We start from the raw sequence: 17,600 nt of genomic DNA, 5'->3' as shown, positions 1-17,600 counted from the left end.
CAGCCCCTCCGCCTGATACAAGCAAGCTGGGGGGGGGGTGCAACCTGTCCCGCAGCCATTTCACAAGCAGCAATCCATGGACCTGGAGCCCCCTCCCTCCCCCCCACTACTGACCCACCATCTCTAGCTCTGCTGCTGCTTGGCCAATGGTTGCACCACCTGGGGTTCACAGGGGCTGCTCTCCCTTGAGGCCATGGCTTGTGGGAGGGCTGGCCCGCTCAGCCGAGGCTCCGGTGGGCCGCTCCCAACAGGGATCCTGGGGTTTCCCCACACAGCTCCCTGGCCACGTGCGCCTCAGACGGGACCAGGCCGGGAAAGGGACTTCTTGGCCCCTTCTCCCAGGGGCCGGGACACCCAGGTTCAGGGCCAATCAGGAGCCCCACAAGGGGGCAAGTCTGCACGAGAGAGAGAAGGGAGGCGCAAGTGGCTCTATGCCTCTGCAAATGGCAGAAGAGGCTCTGGAGCCACAGGAGATGGCTCAAAGAGCCGCATGTGGCTCCAGAGCCACGGGTTGCTGACCCATGCCCTAGAATCAGCATGTTGACACTTCCACGCCAGGACAAGCTCCCTTACAAAAGTCTGTTGCTGTATCGCATTTCTCTGGCAGCTGCCCCTAAAGGCAAACTGTTTGCTTTTAGGAATACATTTTTCTTTCCTCACAGCTGTCTGGATCTCATTTTTATTTATTCTTGAACAATCCCAGCTCTAGTTGGAACCCCAAATTATTCTTTTGACAATACGATCCCAGAATTTGAGACATTTCCTTTTGCAAAGGGCCCCCTTCCCCCATCACAGAATATGAACCACCAAGTAGTTCAAAGAAAAGCATTTAAGGGGGACAAATGTTTTATAAGGTACAGAAACAAATGATACATTTGGCACCTACGATAGATCAGAAAGCAAGTGAACAAATAATAAAAGACACTGATTAAATATGAATCTTGAACAATATTATTGATTCTAGAAAACATTCCATAAGTGGCACATTTACTTATTACTTTAACCTTTCCCAGCTGGGTTGTTTTTTAAAAAATTTTCAATTGTATTCAAGGACTATCAGAATTTGCTCCCTGGTCTCTTGTACACTGCCGCAAAAGCAAGTTCTCGTATACCAAAGGCCTTGGCTACGAGGAAAAAACTCGTTTTCTTAAACTTAAAAAAGAGGCCTGGATCGCCATGTTAAAACTGTTACTATCGCCTTTTAAAATGCTAATAACGGAGCCTAAACTTCAAGGCGACAAAGCTACGAGGTCTTGCTTGCTTTGACCGAGCGCTTGAAGGGCAGGAGGATTTCTTCTCCAGAGGCCAAAAAAGGAGCCGCAGGTCCAGCGGCTCCATCCGTTCCGCAAACGCCGCTTCGGAGCAGCCGCGGGCGGGCGGCCGCCTCAGACCCAGCGACGGGGCGGCATCTTCAGCGTCAGGCTTTCCTCTCCAGGCAGAAAAGCCAGCCGACCAAGGAGGCCGGAGGAGGATTCTGGCGGGAACCGCGTCGTCGGAGAAGTGCGGCCGCCTCGGCGCCTCCATTTCCCGCCCTTTCCGGTCCCCCTCCAGCGCCGCGCCCGAGTTCGGGGTGGCCCGGCCTTGAGCCGGCAGCCGCCCGCGGGAAAGGAGAAGGGGGCGGAGGGGTCTCCGGCACCAGCAGGCCAAGAAGGCAGGCAAGCTCGAGGAGCGCTGGAGCTCGCCAGGGGGTCTTCCGGAGACGGGGTGGAAAGTGCGGCAAAAAGGCAGCTGGGTTCGGGGAACAAGGGAGGGGGGAGGAGCCTGCCCTGCCGGGGACCCCAACGCAGCCACGCGAGGGCGCGAAACTTCCCCGCCGACGACCTCCGAAAGAAGCCCGACCGCGCGAGGAAACCGTCCAACCGCAACACGCAAAGCGACGCCCTGAGCGATGTTACGGCGACCAATCCAGACTCGGCAGAAGGCGGGCGCAAGGCGGGGGCCGGAGCTCTTGAAGGCGAAACGTGACTTTCCGACTCGGCCATGCGGCCCCTGCCGGGATTGACGGCCCTGCACAGCTAATCGCGCGAAACCCGGGAGGCGGGTCAGCCTACCCGGAGGCAGCCGAAGAAGGGGCGTGGCCTCCCCACCTTGCCGAGAGCCCCGCAGCGCCCGGCCTCTTTCTCTGCCGCGCTCGCTCCCCGGCCGGAGGTCGCTCGCTCGCTCGCTCGCTCGCTTTCCCGGAGCCGCCGCGATGTTGCTCTCCCACAAGCTCACCCTCGATAAGGTCGACGTGAAGGGCAAGCGCGTCGTCATGAGGTGAACCCCTTCGCTGCGCGGGCGGGGGCTGTGGCGGGGATCCGCGGGGCTGCACTGACCCGGGAGGGCGCCGCTTCCTTTCGGAGCGCCGCAGCGGCACCGAGCAGGTTTGAGGGGCCGCGCTGGCCTCGTGCCCCGCAGCCGAGCCTTGAAGGGCCCCCCCAGCCCCCGGGGGACCTGCGGGGCGGCGAAGAGAGCGGCGGGGGCGAGTCACGCGTGGAAAGGCCTTCAGAAGCGCCAAGGAGGAAAGTAATCACGAGCCCGTTTCCTACAGTACAGCTGATTAACGGCCGGAGTTTGCAGTAAGCACCTCCCTCCTAAAAGGGGGCTCGCTGCGCTGCTGAGGGAGGGGCGGCCCGATAAGGAGCTAAAGAAACCGGTCCTGCCAGGCCCGGGGGGGAGGGGGGCTCTTCCTTCGGGGCTTGATCGACGTGCAAGATTCTAAGTGGCAGAACTGCGGGAGTCTGTGCAGGTCAAAGCTAAAGGGGAAATGCGGAAGGCTAGTCTCTTGCCCCAGATTTAATTAATATAGATAAGGATCCATCTGCAATTGGAAATTGAGGGTCTCGTTAGCGAAATAGGGCTGAGACGAAGCACTAACTGCTTAAATCTGCTCCTGGAAAGAAAAACAACTAGGGTACTATTACAACTATGCTGTTTCATATGATATGCAGGTGATGTTTTAAATAGTTTTAAGACTAAGGCCTTAAAATAAATGAAACATTTTCTGAAGGTCATTGAGGACTAGCTAGGATTTTGCATTCTACCGTTATTCTCTTGAAGCCATTTCCCAACTCAAGATGTTTTGTCTTTTACGTAAAGAGAGAAGACTCTCTGAATTTACATCCACATCAATATTTTCGTTGCCTTGATGGCTGGATGTTCCCTACATATAAAATGGATATGCTGCCAGATTTTGCGGTTTAACTGCCAACATCCCTCAGTATTGAACAGGCAACCACTGCCTGCTAGGAGTTGCAGTTTAACAATATCTGAGCACACAACAGCCCCTTCTAACACATAGCTGAAAGTGGCTTGGGTGGCAGGACTTTTTATCTTTCTGGAACCTGCTTTAATTACCCTCAGTACAGATCATAAATTAACCTCTGATGAGTCATTTTTTGTCTTTAAAAAACATTTTGTCCCAGGGACAATATGCATTGACATAATTCATTTTGTTCTTTCACAAAATGATTTCAGCTAATACCTAGTGCAGTGGTGGCGAAAGAAGCCCTCTCTGTGGGCATGCATGCTGTTGCCCCAGCCCCGCCTCCCCCCCAACCTCTGTCTTCACCAACAGTCTGCCCAGAGGAGAGGCTCCCCCATGTGGAGCAGCGCAGCCAAGCACATGCCCTCGCGCCCCATCATGTGTAGATAGGGGTGCAGGGGGAGGGCGTGGCCGCCATGGCTCTGCACTGCTGCCTGGGTAATCTGCGGGGGCGGGCCGGTTTTGGGTCTCTAAAACAAGGCTTTTCAACCAGTGGTATGGGTACCACCTGTCGTACATTGGCACCTGGCAGGTGGTACGCGACCATCCTAAAAAAGTAATACCGGGGGAGGGGAATGAGCTGAACCGGTGGCAGCACCGCACAAGCCTGAGCAAGAGATGGCTGGAGCTGCAGGGCTGTCAGGGCACGGCAGAAGTGCCAGGATCAGCGCTGTCAGGGCTCAGTGGAAGCACCAGGATCAACGCCAGGCTCCAGCTAGAGCTCAGCGCTAATCTTGGAGCTTCTGCTGAGCCCAGAAGAAGCATCGATCAGCTGGAATGTTGCAGCATCTCCAGGGTCTTGTGATTTACATTCAGATTCTTGGCAACTGATTCATATTTATGATGGTCACAATGTCCCAGGATCACGTGAAGGGACCAAAATCTGCTGCAACGACCCAGCAGACGGGAGGAATAAAAACCAAACACCCCCACCCCACCCCCGCTGCCAATCCTCAACAGAAATGCTCACAACAGTGAAATCTCGGACAGGAGGAAGAGTGCCACCGGGTGGGCAGGCAGGTGTCTTGCTCGACTGTGGCTTGGGGGGCACTTTTTTCAGTGCCATTGTAACTTCGAACAGTCACTAAGTGAACTATTGTAAGTCAAGGACTACCTGTACTTCATCACTTTTTTCCTTTTTGGAGGGTCATCAAGTTTTTGACATCTTGCTAGGCGACTGGTGGATATTGCCATATCCTAAAAGTGGTACAATGGGTGAAAAGGTTGAAAAGCCCTGCTATAAAAGGTTTGCCATCACTGACCTAGTGTTTGCTGACTTGCAGTCTGGATCAAAGCCCTTCCCCCCCCCTTTTTTTATATGGTGTACTTCCCCTTTTGTTCTGACAGTGTTTGAGAATTTGATTCACAAAGCCCCAGGTTTCCCATTTCACATTTTTGTGATCCTGTGGAGTAATGGAGTCTTGATTCAGATGGCAGATGTCAGCACCTTTTCTCTTTGTTTAGCTCCTCCATCTTACTTATACCTAAATTGCTATCAATTAATATTTAAGTTTTTTTAATTATTGGCTTTTTCTACATGCTTACATCAAATAATCATTTTTGTTACTGTTTGTGTTTACATGCTCGATTTAATTAGTGAAAAAAAGGTATGATCTGTTGCTTCACTTAAGTATTTGAAAATACGGGAATTGTTCTTTTGAGATCATACATTCAGAGCAGAACCAAGACATCTCCTGAAATTGGTTTTTCAATTGCTCAAGACAAAATTCAACTTTACAACCTGTGTTTTCCTGCTTATACTGTTCAACATAATTTCCTGTTGCTTCCACTTAGAGGCAGAAAGCATTGCTTTGTAAAAATGGACTCTGAGGCTCCTCCAAACTTCCAAGTTGTGTAGAGCAGGAACAGTCCTCAGTTCTAGCTGAGACTGAGGTAATTAATGGCTTTTAACAACTGGCCAGTAGATCTGATCCACATATTTACCTTCTGCTTTATGTATCGAAAGACTGGTGGTGTGGATATTTGAGGGAGGCACAGCAAATATAAAAGAATTTTAAGCAGCCAAGAAATCTGGAGTTTGCAACAGAAAAACAGGTACATTAAACTTTGACCATAATTTGTCCAAAACCTGTCCTTTATTTTAAAACACTTTTACTCTACTGATAGTTTTCTTAATTTATTAGAAAGGTATCTAGAAATGGCAGGGTTAGCATAATACAGTATCTGGTCATTTTGTACACAAATATAATCTGATGCAGGGGCCTTTTTAAAAAATCCTGTAGAATTTTATTACTATCAATGCAATGCTTTAGTCGGCTTATAAAAGTAAAACTTTACTATATTCTTTTTAAGGGTTGATTTCAATGTACCAATGAAGAATAACAAAATAACCAACAATCAAAGGTAAGAAGTTTTTTTTTAATTCCTAAGAGTTCTAGATAGTTTCGTTTAGTCCAGTGGTTCTCAACCTTTTTAATGCCGCGACCCCCAACCGGTCGTAAGTTGAGGACTACCCAACTGGTCGTAAGTCGAGGACTTTCCCTGCCCGGGAGCGCCGCACATGCGTGGTGCCGCCCCCTGCGCCGGCTGAGGTGTAGCTGGCAAGTGGCAGAGATGGAGCAGGCCGACCACCGATTGGGCCACCAGCTGGCCCAGCCCAAGGGCACCCGCCGGGCCCCACGCGTGCCAGCAACCCTCCCTGCGGCCACCGGCCTCCCACCCCTGGCCTTACATTTTTAGTAGTTGCTCAGCAGGGAGGGGTGGAAACTTCCAGACACCTCACCTTCGCTGCAGACAACTTGCAGCACCGTTTGCAGAATGGGACTTTTGGCGGGCTCAGCAGGGCAGAGACAGCCTGGACAATTCTATTGGCTTTTGAAAGCCAATAGAATTAGACTCTATTCAAGAGAGTCTATTATATTGGCTTTCAAAAGCCAATAGAATAAAAGGGAGTAGCACAGCTAAGGAAAAGGGGGGAAAAATGGCGGACTGCGTTGTTTGGCGACCCCCGTGAAATGGTCGTTCGACCCCAAATGGGGTCCCGACCCACAGGTTGAGAACCACTGGTTTAGTCCAATGGGTTGCAAGTCCATTTTTTTAAATTTTAGTTTTAAGATCAATCATATTATCGCCAAATCAGGCTTTTAGATATTTTCTTGGATCATTTATTCAGTCAGGATTGTCAGACTTGACAACAATTGATCCGGCTTCATATGAGGCTTCTTCTTGTTTGTGATAATGTTTATATAGGATCAAAATGGTTTACATCTAGCAGGATTACTGAAACTTCTGGATTACATTGTACTGATCAAAGTCATTCAAGTAGCTCAGGATATACAAATTAGCCTGCAGAAGATCCTGTCGGTAGGATGTTAATGGCAAGAGACCGTGTGATGGTATAATATATAGCACAGATTGGTGGCCTTTAGATGTTTTAGTTTACACAGGTAGTCTTCAACTTACAACCATTCATTTAGTGGCCATTCAAAGTTACTAAAAATAGTGACATGACCGCTTTTCACACTTAACCACTGTTGTGTTATTCCTATAGTCATGTGATCAAAAATCAGCTGGCTCGTATTTGATCACCTTTTGTGATCTGATGAGCAAAGTCAATGGGGAAGCCAGATTCACTTAACAACCATGTTACTAAGTGAGCAATTGCAGTGATTCACAACAGCAGTGGCAAGACAGTTGTAACATGGGGCAAAACTCACCAACTGTCTTGCTTAGCAATGGAAATTTTGGCCTCAGTTGTGGTTGTAAATTGAGGACTACCTATAATTTGGCTCCTAACAGATGGACAGGCTGGCAGTTACTTATGGAGCTGCAGTCCTAAGTTTGTAAGCTTGTTTATTCATGCCCTGCAGAGTCTTATATTGCTGGCAGAGCCCATGGATTAAATATTTACCCATACAGCAGGAGAGGCTTCCCTTTGTAGGTGCTTATAATGAAGATCGTAAATTAATATTTCCGATTTTTCCTCTGGTTTCATAGAATCAAGGCAGCGATCCCAAGCATCAAGCATTGTTTGGACAATGGAGCCAAATCTGTAGTATTGATGAGTCATCTGGGCCGACCTGACGGAGTTGCAATGCCTGATAAATTCTCTTTGGAACCGGTAGTGGCTGAACTCAAATCACTGCTTTGCAGGTAAGATATCAAGGCTGTAATAGAAATGCTGTAAAATATTTTCAGCTTCAAAAACTGAGTCTAAATCTTGGGTCATCTCTAGAGACGTCACATTCCTGAAAGATTGTGTGGGTTCAGAGGTAGAGGCCGCTTGTGCCAATCCTGCAGACGGCTCTGTTATTCTCTTGGAAAACCTCCGATTCCATGTAGAAGAAGAAGGGAAAGGGAAGGATCTTTCGGGCAATAAGGTGAGATTGACAGTTGCAGGTATCTGTTGTTGCTCCTGCCCTCTGGAGCATCTCTTCTCCCCCCCTCCCCCCCGTCCCATGTGAGGTTGGCCACAGCCATCCCATCGTTTCGTAAGGGCCTCAAGACCTGGCTCTGCCAGTTGGCCTGGGCCCCCAAGTGGGGGGCAGGGCAATGGAGGTGTTGATCGAGTAATAATAAGACGGTAAGATAGGCGGCCCATAAATTGTATAAATTAAATAAATAAATTTATTTGGATGAAATTATAGTATTGTGGCTTTAAAAGAGGTGGAATTTGGATAAAAGCAATGAAAGGAGGAGGAGGAGTCTAAATTAAGAATAACTAAGAAAAGTTTGACAGAATGCTCTATTTCAGTGGTTCTTAACCTTTTTGAACGAATCGCCCCCTTGAGCCAATGAGGAAGTTGTCCTCGCCCCCTCCCCCAACATAACCTCTCAATCACAACATAGGCAATAATTCTTCAAATTATGCAAACACTTTTTTTGTTTTCTTAAAAATTGTCATCATATCGATGCAAATAATTTATTTCCAGTCTTTTTCCCATATCTCAACTGTTTGAAAAATTTTGGTGCCACCCATCACTTTATACACGTATTTCATTATTATCTTATTTATTCAAGACACTTAAATGTAATGACCACTGAAAGCAAAATTCAGTTGCAAGAAAATGAAATGCCCGAAAAGAAAAACAGTAACATTTAATGATTGAATTACAAGTGAAATTTAGGACGCAAAAAGAAATATAAAAAGGGTAAAGGCTGCTGCGCAACGTGCATGAAGATAAGCGATGCATATTGACATATGTACAGCGTTCTGTACTGAAGCTGGCTGGAGGAACCTTTGAGAACACAATTCAATCCACTAATAGCGAGCGCGATCTGTTGTTTTTGTACGACAGATATACAGCGATTCACTGTACGAAAAGGTCTCAAAAGTGTCCCCAAAACTCCATCGCCCCCTTTTTGTTCCTTCGCCCCCCTGAAAAATGAAATCGCCCTCTGGGGGGGGCAATATCGCCCAGGTTAAGAACCCCTGCTCTATTTGATGAAGTTTTCATATCATATACTGCACCAAAAGAAACTTTTGACTAGGATCCACATATTTTTCAGACAGCCATCTGGTGTCCGTGCCATTTTGCCCCTCTGACATTTTCTTGAAGGTCATTGAGAGAACCTGTTCCCAGTCAGTTTCTTTTCTTAGCATCTCTGATCCCATTAAGTCTCAGGTTTTCCTCCGTCTTGAACTATTTTGAATTTAAAATACTGTTGTACAGTATGATGCCCTTTCGCAGATTGGTAGAGGCTACCCATATAGTGCTGTTAAAATGTGCACATGAATTTCTGAAGACTATCTTAATTCCCACTTGAACGTCTTCCTGTTGCTTGTTCTTTCATATGAGGTGGTTCTTTCTCCTTATATTTTGATCCATTGCTGCCATCTTTTCTCCTTCGGTTTTGATTTTAAAGCTCTGTTAGGCATCAGGTTTAGAGGTACTGCTCTCTAAAGCACCATGCACATTGATGAGCCTGAGTAATAATCTTAATTGATTCCTAGCAACATCGGTTATTCCCGTTGGAATTTTGAAACATCCTGCCACATAAAGTGTAAATCTGTAGAAAAAAAAAGTATGGCTGGCTGGAGTAACCTTCAAAGAATTTTTTTCCCTCCTCAAAACCCTCTAATGATTTGAGAGCAGATACTATCAAGATAGTGTTGTTCTTTTGTTGATTATAACAGATGGGAAGAGCCTGCATCAGTTTCAGTACAATTCTCAGTAGGGAATGCAGTTTATCTCAAAATTCTTTGTCTTTAGGAGAGGGAACATCTTAAAAGTTAAATGTTTTTTTTAATCAAGGTCAAAAAGCCAAAAGTGAATAGGTAACATAGCTATTATGTACTTTTTACTTCATCATCCTCTTCCTGGTGAAAGTTTTCCTTTTGCTACTGTTTCGCGTAGCAGTGTTATATTTAGGGAGCTTTTTTGTAAGCCTTGTTGCTGTGGTAAGGGGGGAGGGGCTCGAAGAATGAATGTCAGTTGACTTTTTTATTTTCTTCAGATCAAGGCTGATTCTGCAAAAGTGGATGCTTTCAGAGCATCACTTTCTAAATTAGGAGATATTTACATTAACGATGCTTTTGGAACTGCACATAGAGCTCACAGGTGAGTCTTTGTGGTCACACTGATTCCTAAGTTAAAGTCTTGGGGCATTAACCATTCTTCTAGGACAGTTAGAGACCGAGTGCTCAAACTGCAACCCAAAACCCATTTATTTATCACTGCGTGTTGGGTGGGCGTGGCTGACTGGGTGGGCGTGGCCTCAGTGGTCACAACCGACTGGGTGGGCGTGGCTACGGTGGGTGTAACCACCTTGATGTTGTTTATGGGGAGGGATGCTTGTGGGGGCCAGGCAGGGTTGGGGGAGATCCAGGGGGGTCTCTGGCAGGTGGGGCAGTGGACCGGAGGCTCATCCTGTGGGGTGAGGCGACGAGAGGCAGAGCGGGTGTGCCAATTGCCGCGGGGCAAGGCAAGGCAGGGGTTGGAGCAGCTGACACCATCAACCCCCCCACACACAGAGGCCAGTGAGCGCATGTGGGCCGCCGGTGTCCGTCAGCAGCCACAGCCTCCTGCATCATGGCAGCCTTATCAGCGTGAGCGGAGACAGCCCCAGGACGGCCGGAAAGGAATCCTCACCTGGTGCGGGTCCTCTCTACAGGGTGGCTCTGACGGGGGTGGCTTCTGCTGCTGCTCTGACCGGTCAGCCCTGCAGGGAAGCAGAAGGGACAGCTGGTGCACGAATCTGCTGCCTCGTCAGGCTGTTAGTGAGCAGCTGAGGCGGCTCCAGACCCCCGGCTGCCCCTCCACCTCCTCCTGCTTCCCTGCATGGCTGACCGGTCAGAGCAGCAGCAGAAGCCACCCCCATCAGATCCGTCGAGTGGATGCGCCCAGGCCGGGCAAGGGCTTCCTTCCCCCCCCCCATAAATTAGTGAGAAGAAAAACCTCTCTTATTACGGCTTAGTTCACAACCATAATAATAATAATTAAAAAAAACATTGTTCCCGACAATTTTTTTCCTAGCAGCCATGCAGAAGAGCGGAGCCCTGAGGCAAGTGTCCCGGAGCCGTTTCTGCCCACATCTTTCTCATTCTCAATTCTATTGCTTGCGTGTTGTCTGCACCCCACCCCCAATTGCTCTACGCTTCGCAGCCCAGAGAGTGAGATTCACACACACACACACACACCGCCGCCTCAGGACCCCGTTCGTCTGCCTGGTGCTGGCAGCTCCATCATCTGCAGCGGCCAGAACCAGAAGCGAGTCACAGCAGCCCATTAATGTTTTTGCTATTTCCCCCCCTCCACCCAAAAACCTAGGTTGAGGTGCAAGCCCAGCTCATGTGCTTTTGCTCAGGAGGAGCAACTTATTGTGGTTGTGAACTAAGCTGTAATAAGAGAGGTTTTTCTTCTCGTTGATTTATGGGGGGGAGGAAGCCCTTGCCCGGCCTGGGCGCATCCACTCAACGGATCTGATGGGGGTGGCTTCTGCTGCTGCTCTGACCGGTCAGCCATGCAGGGAAGCAGGAGGAGGTGGAGGGGCAGCCGGGGGTCTGGATCCGCCTCGGCTGCTCACTAGCAGCCTGACGAGGCAGTAGATTCGTGCACCAGCTGCCCCTTCTGCTTCCCTGCAGGGCTGACCGGTCAGCAGCAGCAGAAGCCACCCCCGTCAGATCCGTCGGGTGGATGCGCCCAGGCCGGGCAAAGGCTTTCTTCCAGCTATCCCAGAGTGATTTCCGCCCGTGCCGATGGGGCTCTGGCCAGTCCACCATTATGCAGGACAGCCAGCGTGCTGTGGCGACTGGTAGACACCGTCGGCCCCAATGCGCTCGCTAGCTTCTGTGTGTGTGGGCCGATAGTGTCAGGCAGCAGATCAGGAAGCGAAGCTCTGCTGACCATCCTCACGCTGGCGGCGGGGGGGGGCAGGATCTGGCACGTGGGCACCCTTTGCCGCTGCTGCCGCACATTGTCCCGCATGCGCCTCTGAGCGGGGAGGGGAGGGCGTCTGCCACAGCTCACCTTCCCCCGCCACTGCCCCCACCAGCGCAAGGATGGTCGGCACAGCTTTGCTTCCAGATCTGCGGCCGGCCGGGCTTGGTGATGCAGAGATCACCGCCACCGCCTCCTGCTTCTCTGTGTGGTTGGCCAGTCAAGGGGCTCAGAGCAGCAGCAGCCGCTCCCGTCAGAGCCACCCTGTAGACAGGACCCGCACCAGGTGAGGGCTCCTTTCTGGCCGTCCCGGGGCCGTCTCCGGTCACGCCGATGGGGCTGCCCTGCGGAAGGGAGATGGCTCTGATTTCACTTACTCTTCCACCAAAACTGCTCCTTTTATACGTTTCCTCACCCCACCCAGCTCTTGCAGCCATTCCTGGATTGCGCATGCGCAGAGATGGGCAGGGGGAGGAACCCAGAAATGGCGTGCGTGCCTACAGGGACGGCTCTGCGTGCCATAGGTTTGCCGCCGCTGTTCTAGGACAAACCTCAATATATTGGGAAAACCATTATTATAATACTTGTTACATAAACTTTTTATTTTGAATGCTTTAAATTTGAGAAAATCTATGTCAACTGTTCCACTTGCTTCGTACAGTAAATAAATACTCCTGAGACATCACTTTTCTCCAAGAGTATAATTTATTAGACCAATATTGTTACAGAAGTAGCGAAGCCAATTCTGATATTTTTGGGTGCAAATAACAGAGTTAAGTTTCCCTTTTCCCTTGGCTTTCCCACTGTTATTAGTTACTGTCCAATCCACTGTATTCGTTTTGCTTGGAAAAGGTACTCTTTTCCCAGCCTCAGGCGCCCAGTCAGCGTTCTTTGCATTCCTTTGTCTCCCCCCCCCATTACCTCCCTGCTTATCCCCTCTCACCATTGCTACTGTCAGGCTGTGATTGAGGATTGCAAAGCAAGCCGAATTGTAGCCATGATAATATAATTTAATCTTTTAAAAACTTTGGTTCCCACCAATAGCGGCAAACTGGCTACTTTACATAAATATTTCCTGGAAGCTCTTGTCCAGAATAGCTGTTAGGTTGCATTTTCTTTAACCTTAGAACCTATCATATCATTTGTATTAGTGATGAAGTTCAGGTCAATAGAAAATGTTGACTTCTGTAAGTGTTGGGGACGTGCTCTTGATATTAAAGAAGCTACTAGAAGAATCTTAGGTACAAGGAGTGCATAACTGTCTACCATACATATTGTAAATGTTCTCTTTGTGAAACAATATTTTTTGTATGGATTTGGATTTGTAGAGGAAATAGTGAACAACATTTTTTAAAAAAAAATTTAACAAAGGCTCTTGAAAGACTATTTTCTTAGATTTTAATCCAGTAGAGTCTGCAAATCAAAAATATCAGGATGACTTTGGAAAAATACCATGGCTTTGAATGGCTTTGCTGATACTTTAACTGAATACTTTCCCAGGTGTTGACTTGAATAGATTTTTAAAAATTGAATTACCTTTGTAGGACATGAATGGGCACAGGTGCTTGTCCGCACTGCAAGTCACTGATGTTTTTCCCTCCTTTTGTAACAGTTCCATGGTTGGGGTCAATCTGTCTCAAAAAGCGGCTGGATTTCTAATGAAGAAAGAGCTGGATTATTTTGCCAAAGCCCTAGAGAACCCAGAGCACCCCTTTCTGGCAATCCTTGGAGGGTAAGAACAAAATTGCTTTTTTCTTCAACACGGTTTGCTTTCCTTCCCTTAAACTTGAAAAAAACCCTAATTATTAGTTTGTTGGGGCTTATGCTGCAGGCAAATATTTTCAATGTCTAATATTTATGGCCATGTTATATTTTGGTGACTTTTTTTAAAAAAAATTACCCCCAGTCTTAGTATATGAGTCGGATCAATTAAAATAGTTCTGTAGGTGTTTGGCCTTTCAAGCAGAGTTAGCACATACACTGCCTGCTCAGCAGTTCCGTATGTAAATTGAAACTTTTGCCATTATGCAAGGATGATACTATAACTGGACACACAACTCCTACAGTGTTCAAGAGAAATGTGTTGCAATTTTTTTTACAAGGAATATATCAAATAGCAGATTAATATATTTAATTCAAAGACATGTATTTAATAAAAATACGTTGAATAAACACAATTTTATTTTATGTTTCAGTGGACAAGAGAATATCAAACCAATGTTGCCAAGTAGGGCCAGATTTTGAAATTAGTTGCACAAAACTGACAGGAAGGGAATTCAGTGCCAGAACAGCCCGCACTACAGCTACAAGGGGGGAGTGCATGCTGGACAGTCCAGTCCCTCCTCCTGCCCTTGGCCCAGTGTTTTGCTTTCCACCCAGCTCACTTCCAGAGTGAGGAGCTCTCCTAGGGCAGAGGTCCCCAACCTTTTGGGCACCAGGGACCGGTTCTGTGGAGAGAGATTTTTCCGCAGACTGGAGGGGGCGTGGTTTTGTCTGCTGCCTGCATCTCGCAGATGGGGCTTTGCTCGTTTGTGCGGACCAGTTACTGGCATGCCGCGGCCCGGTACCAGTCCATGGACCGGGACCCCTGTCCTAGGAGACATCACCAATACAATTTTCCATTTCAAAAATGCTTGCATTCAAAGGGCTTCTGGTGTATAACTTCAATATGAAGTTGAGCTATAAAGCCCTGTTTCATTCTAGAAGGTTTCAGAGAAAACAACAAAGAGCAGAATCTGGCTCGGCTTGGTTTTCGTTTCACTGCAGAGTTTGGCTCAAGGAACAGCTGAAGTGCAGGAATCATTTGAGTCTCTACTCCCAAGGCTGAGGAGATCCATGGCTGAGTGTCTTTTCTGTCTAAAGCATCATTTGAACAATAGGTGGAGGGGCTCCCACTGGATGGGCACATGGAGGCTCCTCTAGCAGAAATAACTAGTGCTCTTACTATCTTTGTCTAAGAGCATTGGTGGCAATCTTAGTATCATCTGGAAAGATCTTGTGCTGGCATTTTCTAGATAAAGGGCGTCATGAACAATCAGTGTCAGTTTCTGAGCAAGCCACCATTTTGCATATTTGGCCACTTGGATCTGGTTGTCTGCACATCCAGTCCATCAGTTCATTGCCATGATCATCTCATCTGGTAACCATAGTATACAAAATAGCAGCTGTGGAACTGAAACCAAAATAGAATGTTAGATCAGTTACAGTTAAATAGCTATTAATTTGTGTGAATAAAAACTTTAAAGAAAATACAAGCCTATATGTATAAAATAAAATATAATTAAGAGGAAATAAAAGAACTCACAGTAGTTAGAAATCAAAGATACTAGAGTATAGACCATAGAACAGAGTCCTTTGATTGTGCATAAACCATGGTATTTATTGCTGTTTGCTCACAGAGATATTAAGAACTGCTGCTGGGAAATAACGTTATATTTCTGGTTATATTTTACTTTGGAGAAATCCACAATACTGGCTATCTGGAATAGATTTCCAGAATCGCTTTATTATAGGCAGCTTACTTGTGAGAAACAGAGAGCTTGGACATCTGCTTAGTCCAGATTTGGCACTTGCAGCTGAATGACCATGTGCAGCTTCAGCTGCTGGTTACCAGAATTAGACATTTGGGCAGGAGAGGGCAGCCTAGCACAGCTAACAGCTTGTGGAAAGGCAGAGTTGGAGTCATCCTTTTTTTGGTTTTCTTTTCTTTTTTAAAAGTCCAACCATTAATGCGTTTCTTCATCAAAAGAACCAGAGTACTGCCCCATTCTGTAAAAGGGATTGGAACAACAGGGTTAGGGTCTACCTTCCTCAATACATTTTGGATAATTATAAATGATTTGTAGCGATAATTCATTTTGATTGTTCAAACCAGAGTGGAGAATGAATGTGTCAAATCAACTACAGTTTCAACTCCTTTGACTTGAAAGAGCCAAGTAGAGACACATGTATGGATATGTCTCTGTAATCCTTTTCTCTTTATTTTAACCTTTACTTACATACGTCAAAAGAGTAAATGAGTTTATGTGTTTTTCCCATTTAGAAATAAAACATGAAATCATGATTTACATACTGTTTCTACAGTCTAATTAGCTGTTTTCTGTCTCAAATATTTTTATTTTAAACATTCCACAGAAATATTTAACTATTTGGATTTCTTTTTCTCCCTGTTTATTAGAGCTAAGGTTCAGGATAAGATTCAGCTAATCAATAACATGCTGGATAAGGTCAATGAGATGATTATTGGTGGTGGAATGGCCTTCACCTTCCTCAAAGTACTCAACAATATGGAGGTATTTATTTATTTAATTTCTACAGCTGCCTATATCAGACAAGTGGCTTTGTATGTTGCAATGTTGTCTTTAGTTGAGAAAAGTAAATATATAGGAACAATTCTTTGTTAATCAGTGTTAAATATTTAGTAAGTTGTTGGCCATATGCTTAAACAAGACAATTTTCCTTCATCTACATTTTTCATATAAGTTCATATTTGACCAAAGAGCTAGATATTGTTTCTTTGACCAAGCTACTGTAACACTCCTAATTTAGATCGGAACTTTCAGAAGTCACACTGCAAATAGTTTTCTTCAGCCTCTGCGTTTTATTTTGAAAAGGCAACTTGACTGATTTTTGAGGAAAAATAAAATACCCCTCTTTCAAACCAATGGTCCTTTCTATCCAAAATGTGGACTTTGCTATCTTCAAAAGAGTGACTCTTATCTTTCAAATGCAGATGGACAGCGGAATCTTGTCCTAATGGGTTGAATCTCCTATGTTGTGCCATGTGCTCGTGAAGTGTTGTTTTATTTCCCCAATTTACAAATCTGCACACGTCTCACTGCATTGTATTGCATATACCACATTGCTCAGTTTGTGTCTTAGTGTTACCCCAAGGATAAGTTTCTGCCTTAATGTATTCTTGGGCTTAAAATGTACAAGTATGTGATGTTGGTTGAAAATCCTCCTGAGCTTTTCAGATATTCCAGCAACATATGGAATGACAATTTTGCTTTGTTTGTTAACTCTGTTCCTTGTCTGTATTAGAGGAGCTGAATCTTTTTGTTTGATGAAGGCCCAGTTAGGATAGCAACAAGTTCTGAGGGATTCCTTGTTGTGTTAGTTCTTTTTCTTTTTCCTCTTTACTGGTAGGCAAACTTTCATCCCGATGATGTAGGGTTCTTTTTAAAAAAAACAACAAATTTTATTGGTTTTCCAGTTTTACATGTAAGTATTTAGAAAGCAGCACGGTGATTGGGTAATCAATAATTCAATAACAAAATCTTTAGTTCATACGTCAGGTTACATCATCAAAAATTCCTTCTCTATTTCCCTTAACATTTGCTATATCATATTTAAACAAGTAAATTTCTGATTATAACAAGCTCAGTTGAGACATTTATCAATCTATTTTTTGCTTATATATATATCCATATCCTGTTTTTAAATTTTACCTAATTTTTAATTACGGTATTCCAATTTAACTTTTAACATCCATAGTATTTAAGTTTCGAGTAACCCAAATTTCCTTTATTTCACTACATAAAAGTTATAATATCTAAGATACACATATTATTTACTCAAATATATTCTTAATTTATTTCATAAACTTTTTCTATTTCTCATCCTAATACATCACCACTTACTAATAGAATGTCCTTTATTGTCTCAAGTCCATTATCTGTATTATCTGGGCTAAACAATAATTTGAAGCTATTTCCAATAGTTAATTTTCATTTCCCTTATGAATCTAAATCCTAAATATTAAGCCAATTAATCCCTTACTTTTTATCATTTTCCAACAAAGTTTAAATCTGTAATCATATTTCCCCTCATTTCAAAATCTCCCTTTAGTTAGCCCATTAGTTCAGACATTCTGTCATAAATCAGAAGACTCCATTTTTTAAATCTAACTCTAGCTTTCTTTGTACGCCAACCAGGTTTCCATACCAATGCCTTTAAATCATCAGGTAGATCTCCCTTCATTCTTGCACGTGTTATTTGAATCAAAGGAGATCATC

General features: G+C 45.6%; 1 protein-coding gene across 1 annotated transcript in view; it reads left to right on the top strand.

Annotated features, from left to right (window-relative positions):
• Window positions 1-2,102: 2,102 nt before the first annotated feature.
• LOC120317648 (phosphoglycerate kinase) overlaps window positions 2,103-17,600 on the top strand; it is a 30,017-nt gene continuing 14,519 nt past the window's right edge. The window contains exons 1-7 of the mRNA XM_039364397.1: window positions 2,103-2,256; window positions 5,558-5,608; window positions 7,202-7,357; window positions 7,440-7,584; window positions 9,662-9,765; window positions 13,196-13,315; window positions 15,761-15,875. Coding sequence (XP_039220331.1) covers window positions 2,192-2,256; window positions 5,558-5,608; window positions 7,202-7,357; window positions 7,440-7,584; window positions 9,662-9,765; window positions 13,196-13,315; window positions 15,761-15,875 — 756 coding nt within the window. The 5' untranslated portion in view covers window positions 2,103-2,191. The remainder of the gene's footprint in view (window positions 2,257-5,557; window positions 5,609-7,201; window positions 7,358-7,439; window positions 7,585-9,661; window positions 9,766-13,195; window positions 13,316-15,760; window positions 15,876-17,600) is intronic.

The sequence above is a fragment of the Crotalus tigris genome, unplaced genomic scaffold (genome assembly GCF_016545835.1).
Source record: "Crotalus tigris isolate CLP2741 ecotype Arizona unplaced genomic scaffold, ASM1654583v1 scf7180000019754.1282937, whole genome shotgun sequence".
Taxonomy (NCBI): Eukaryota; Metazoa; Chordata; class Lepidosauria; order Squamata; family Viperidae; genus Crotalus; species Crotalus tigris.
The sequence above is the reverse complement of the archived record's forward strand: the minus strand, read 5'-3'. Positions and strand labels throughout refer to the sequence as shown.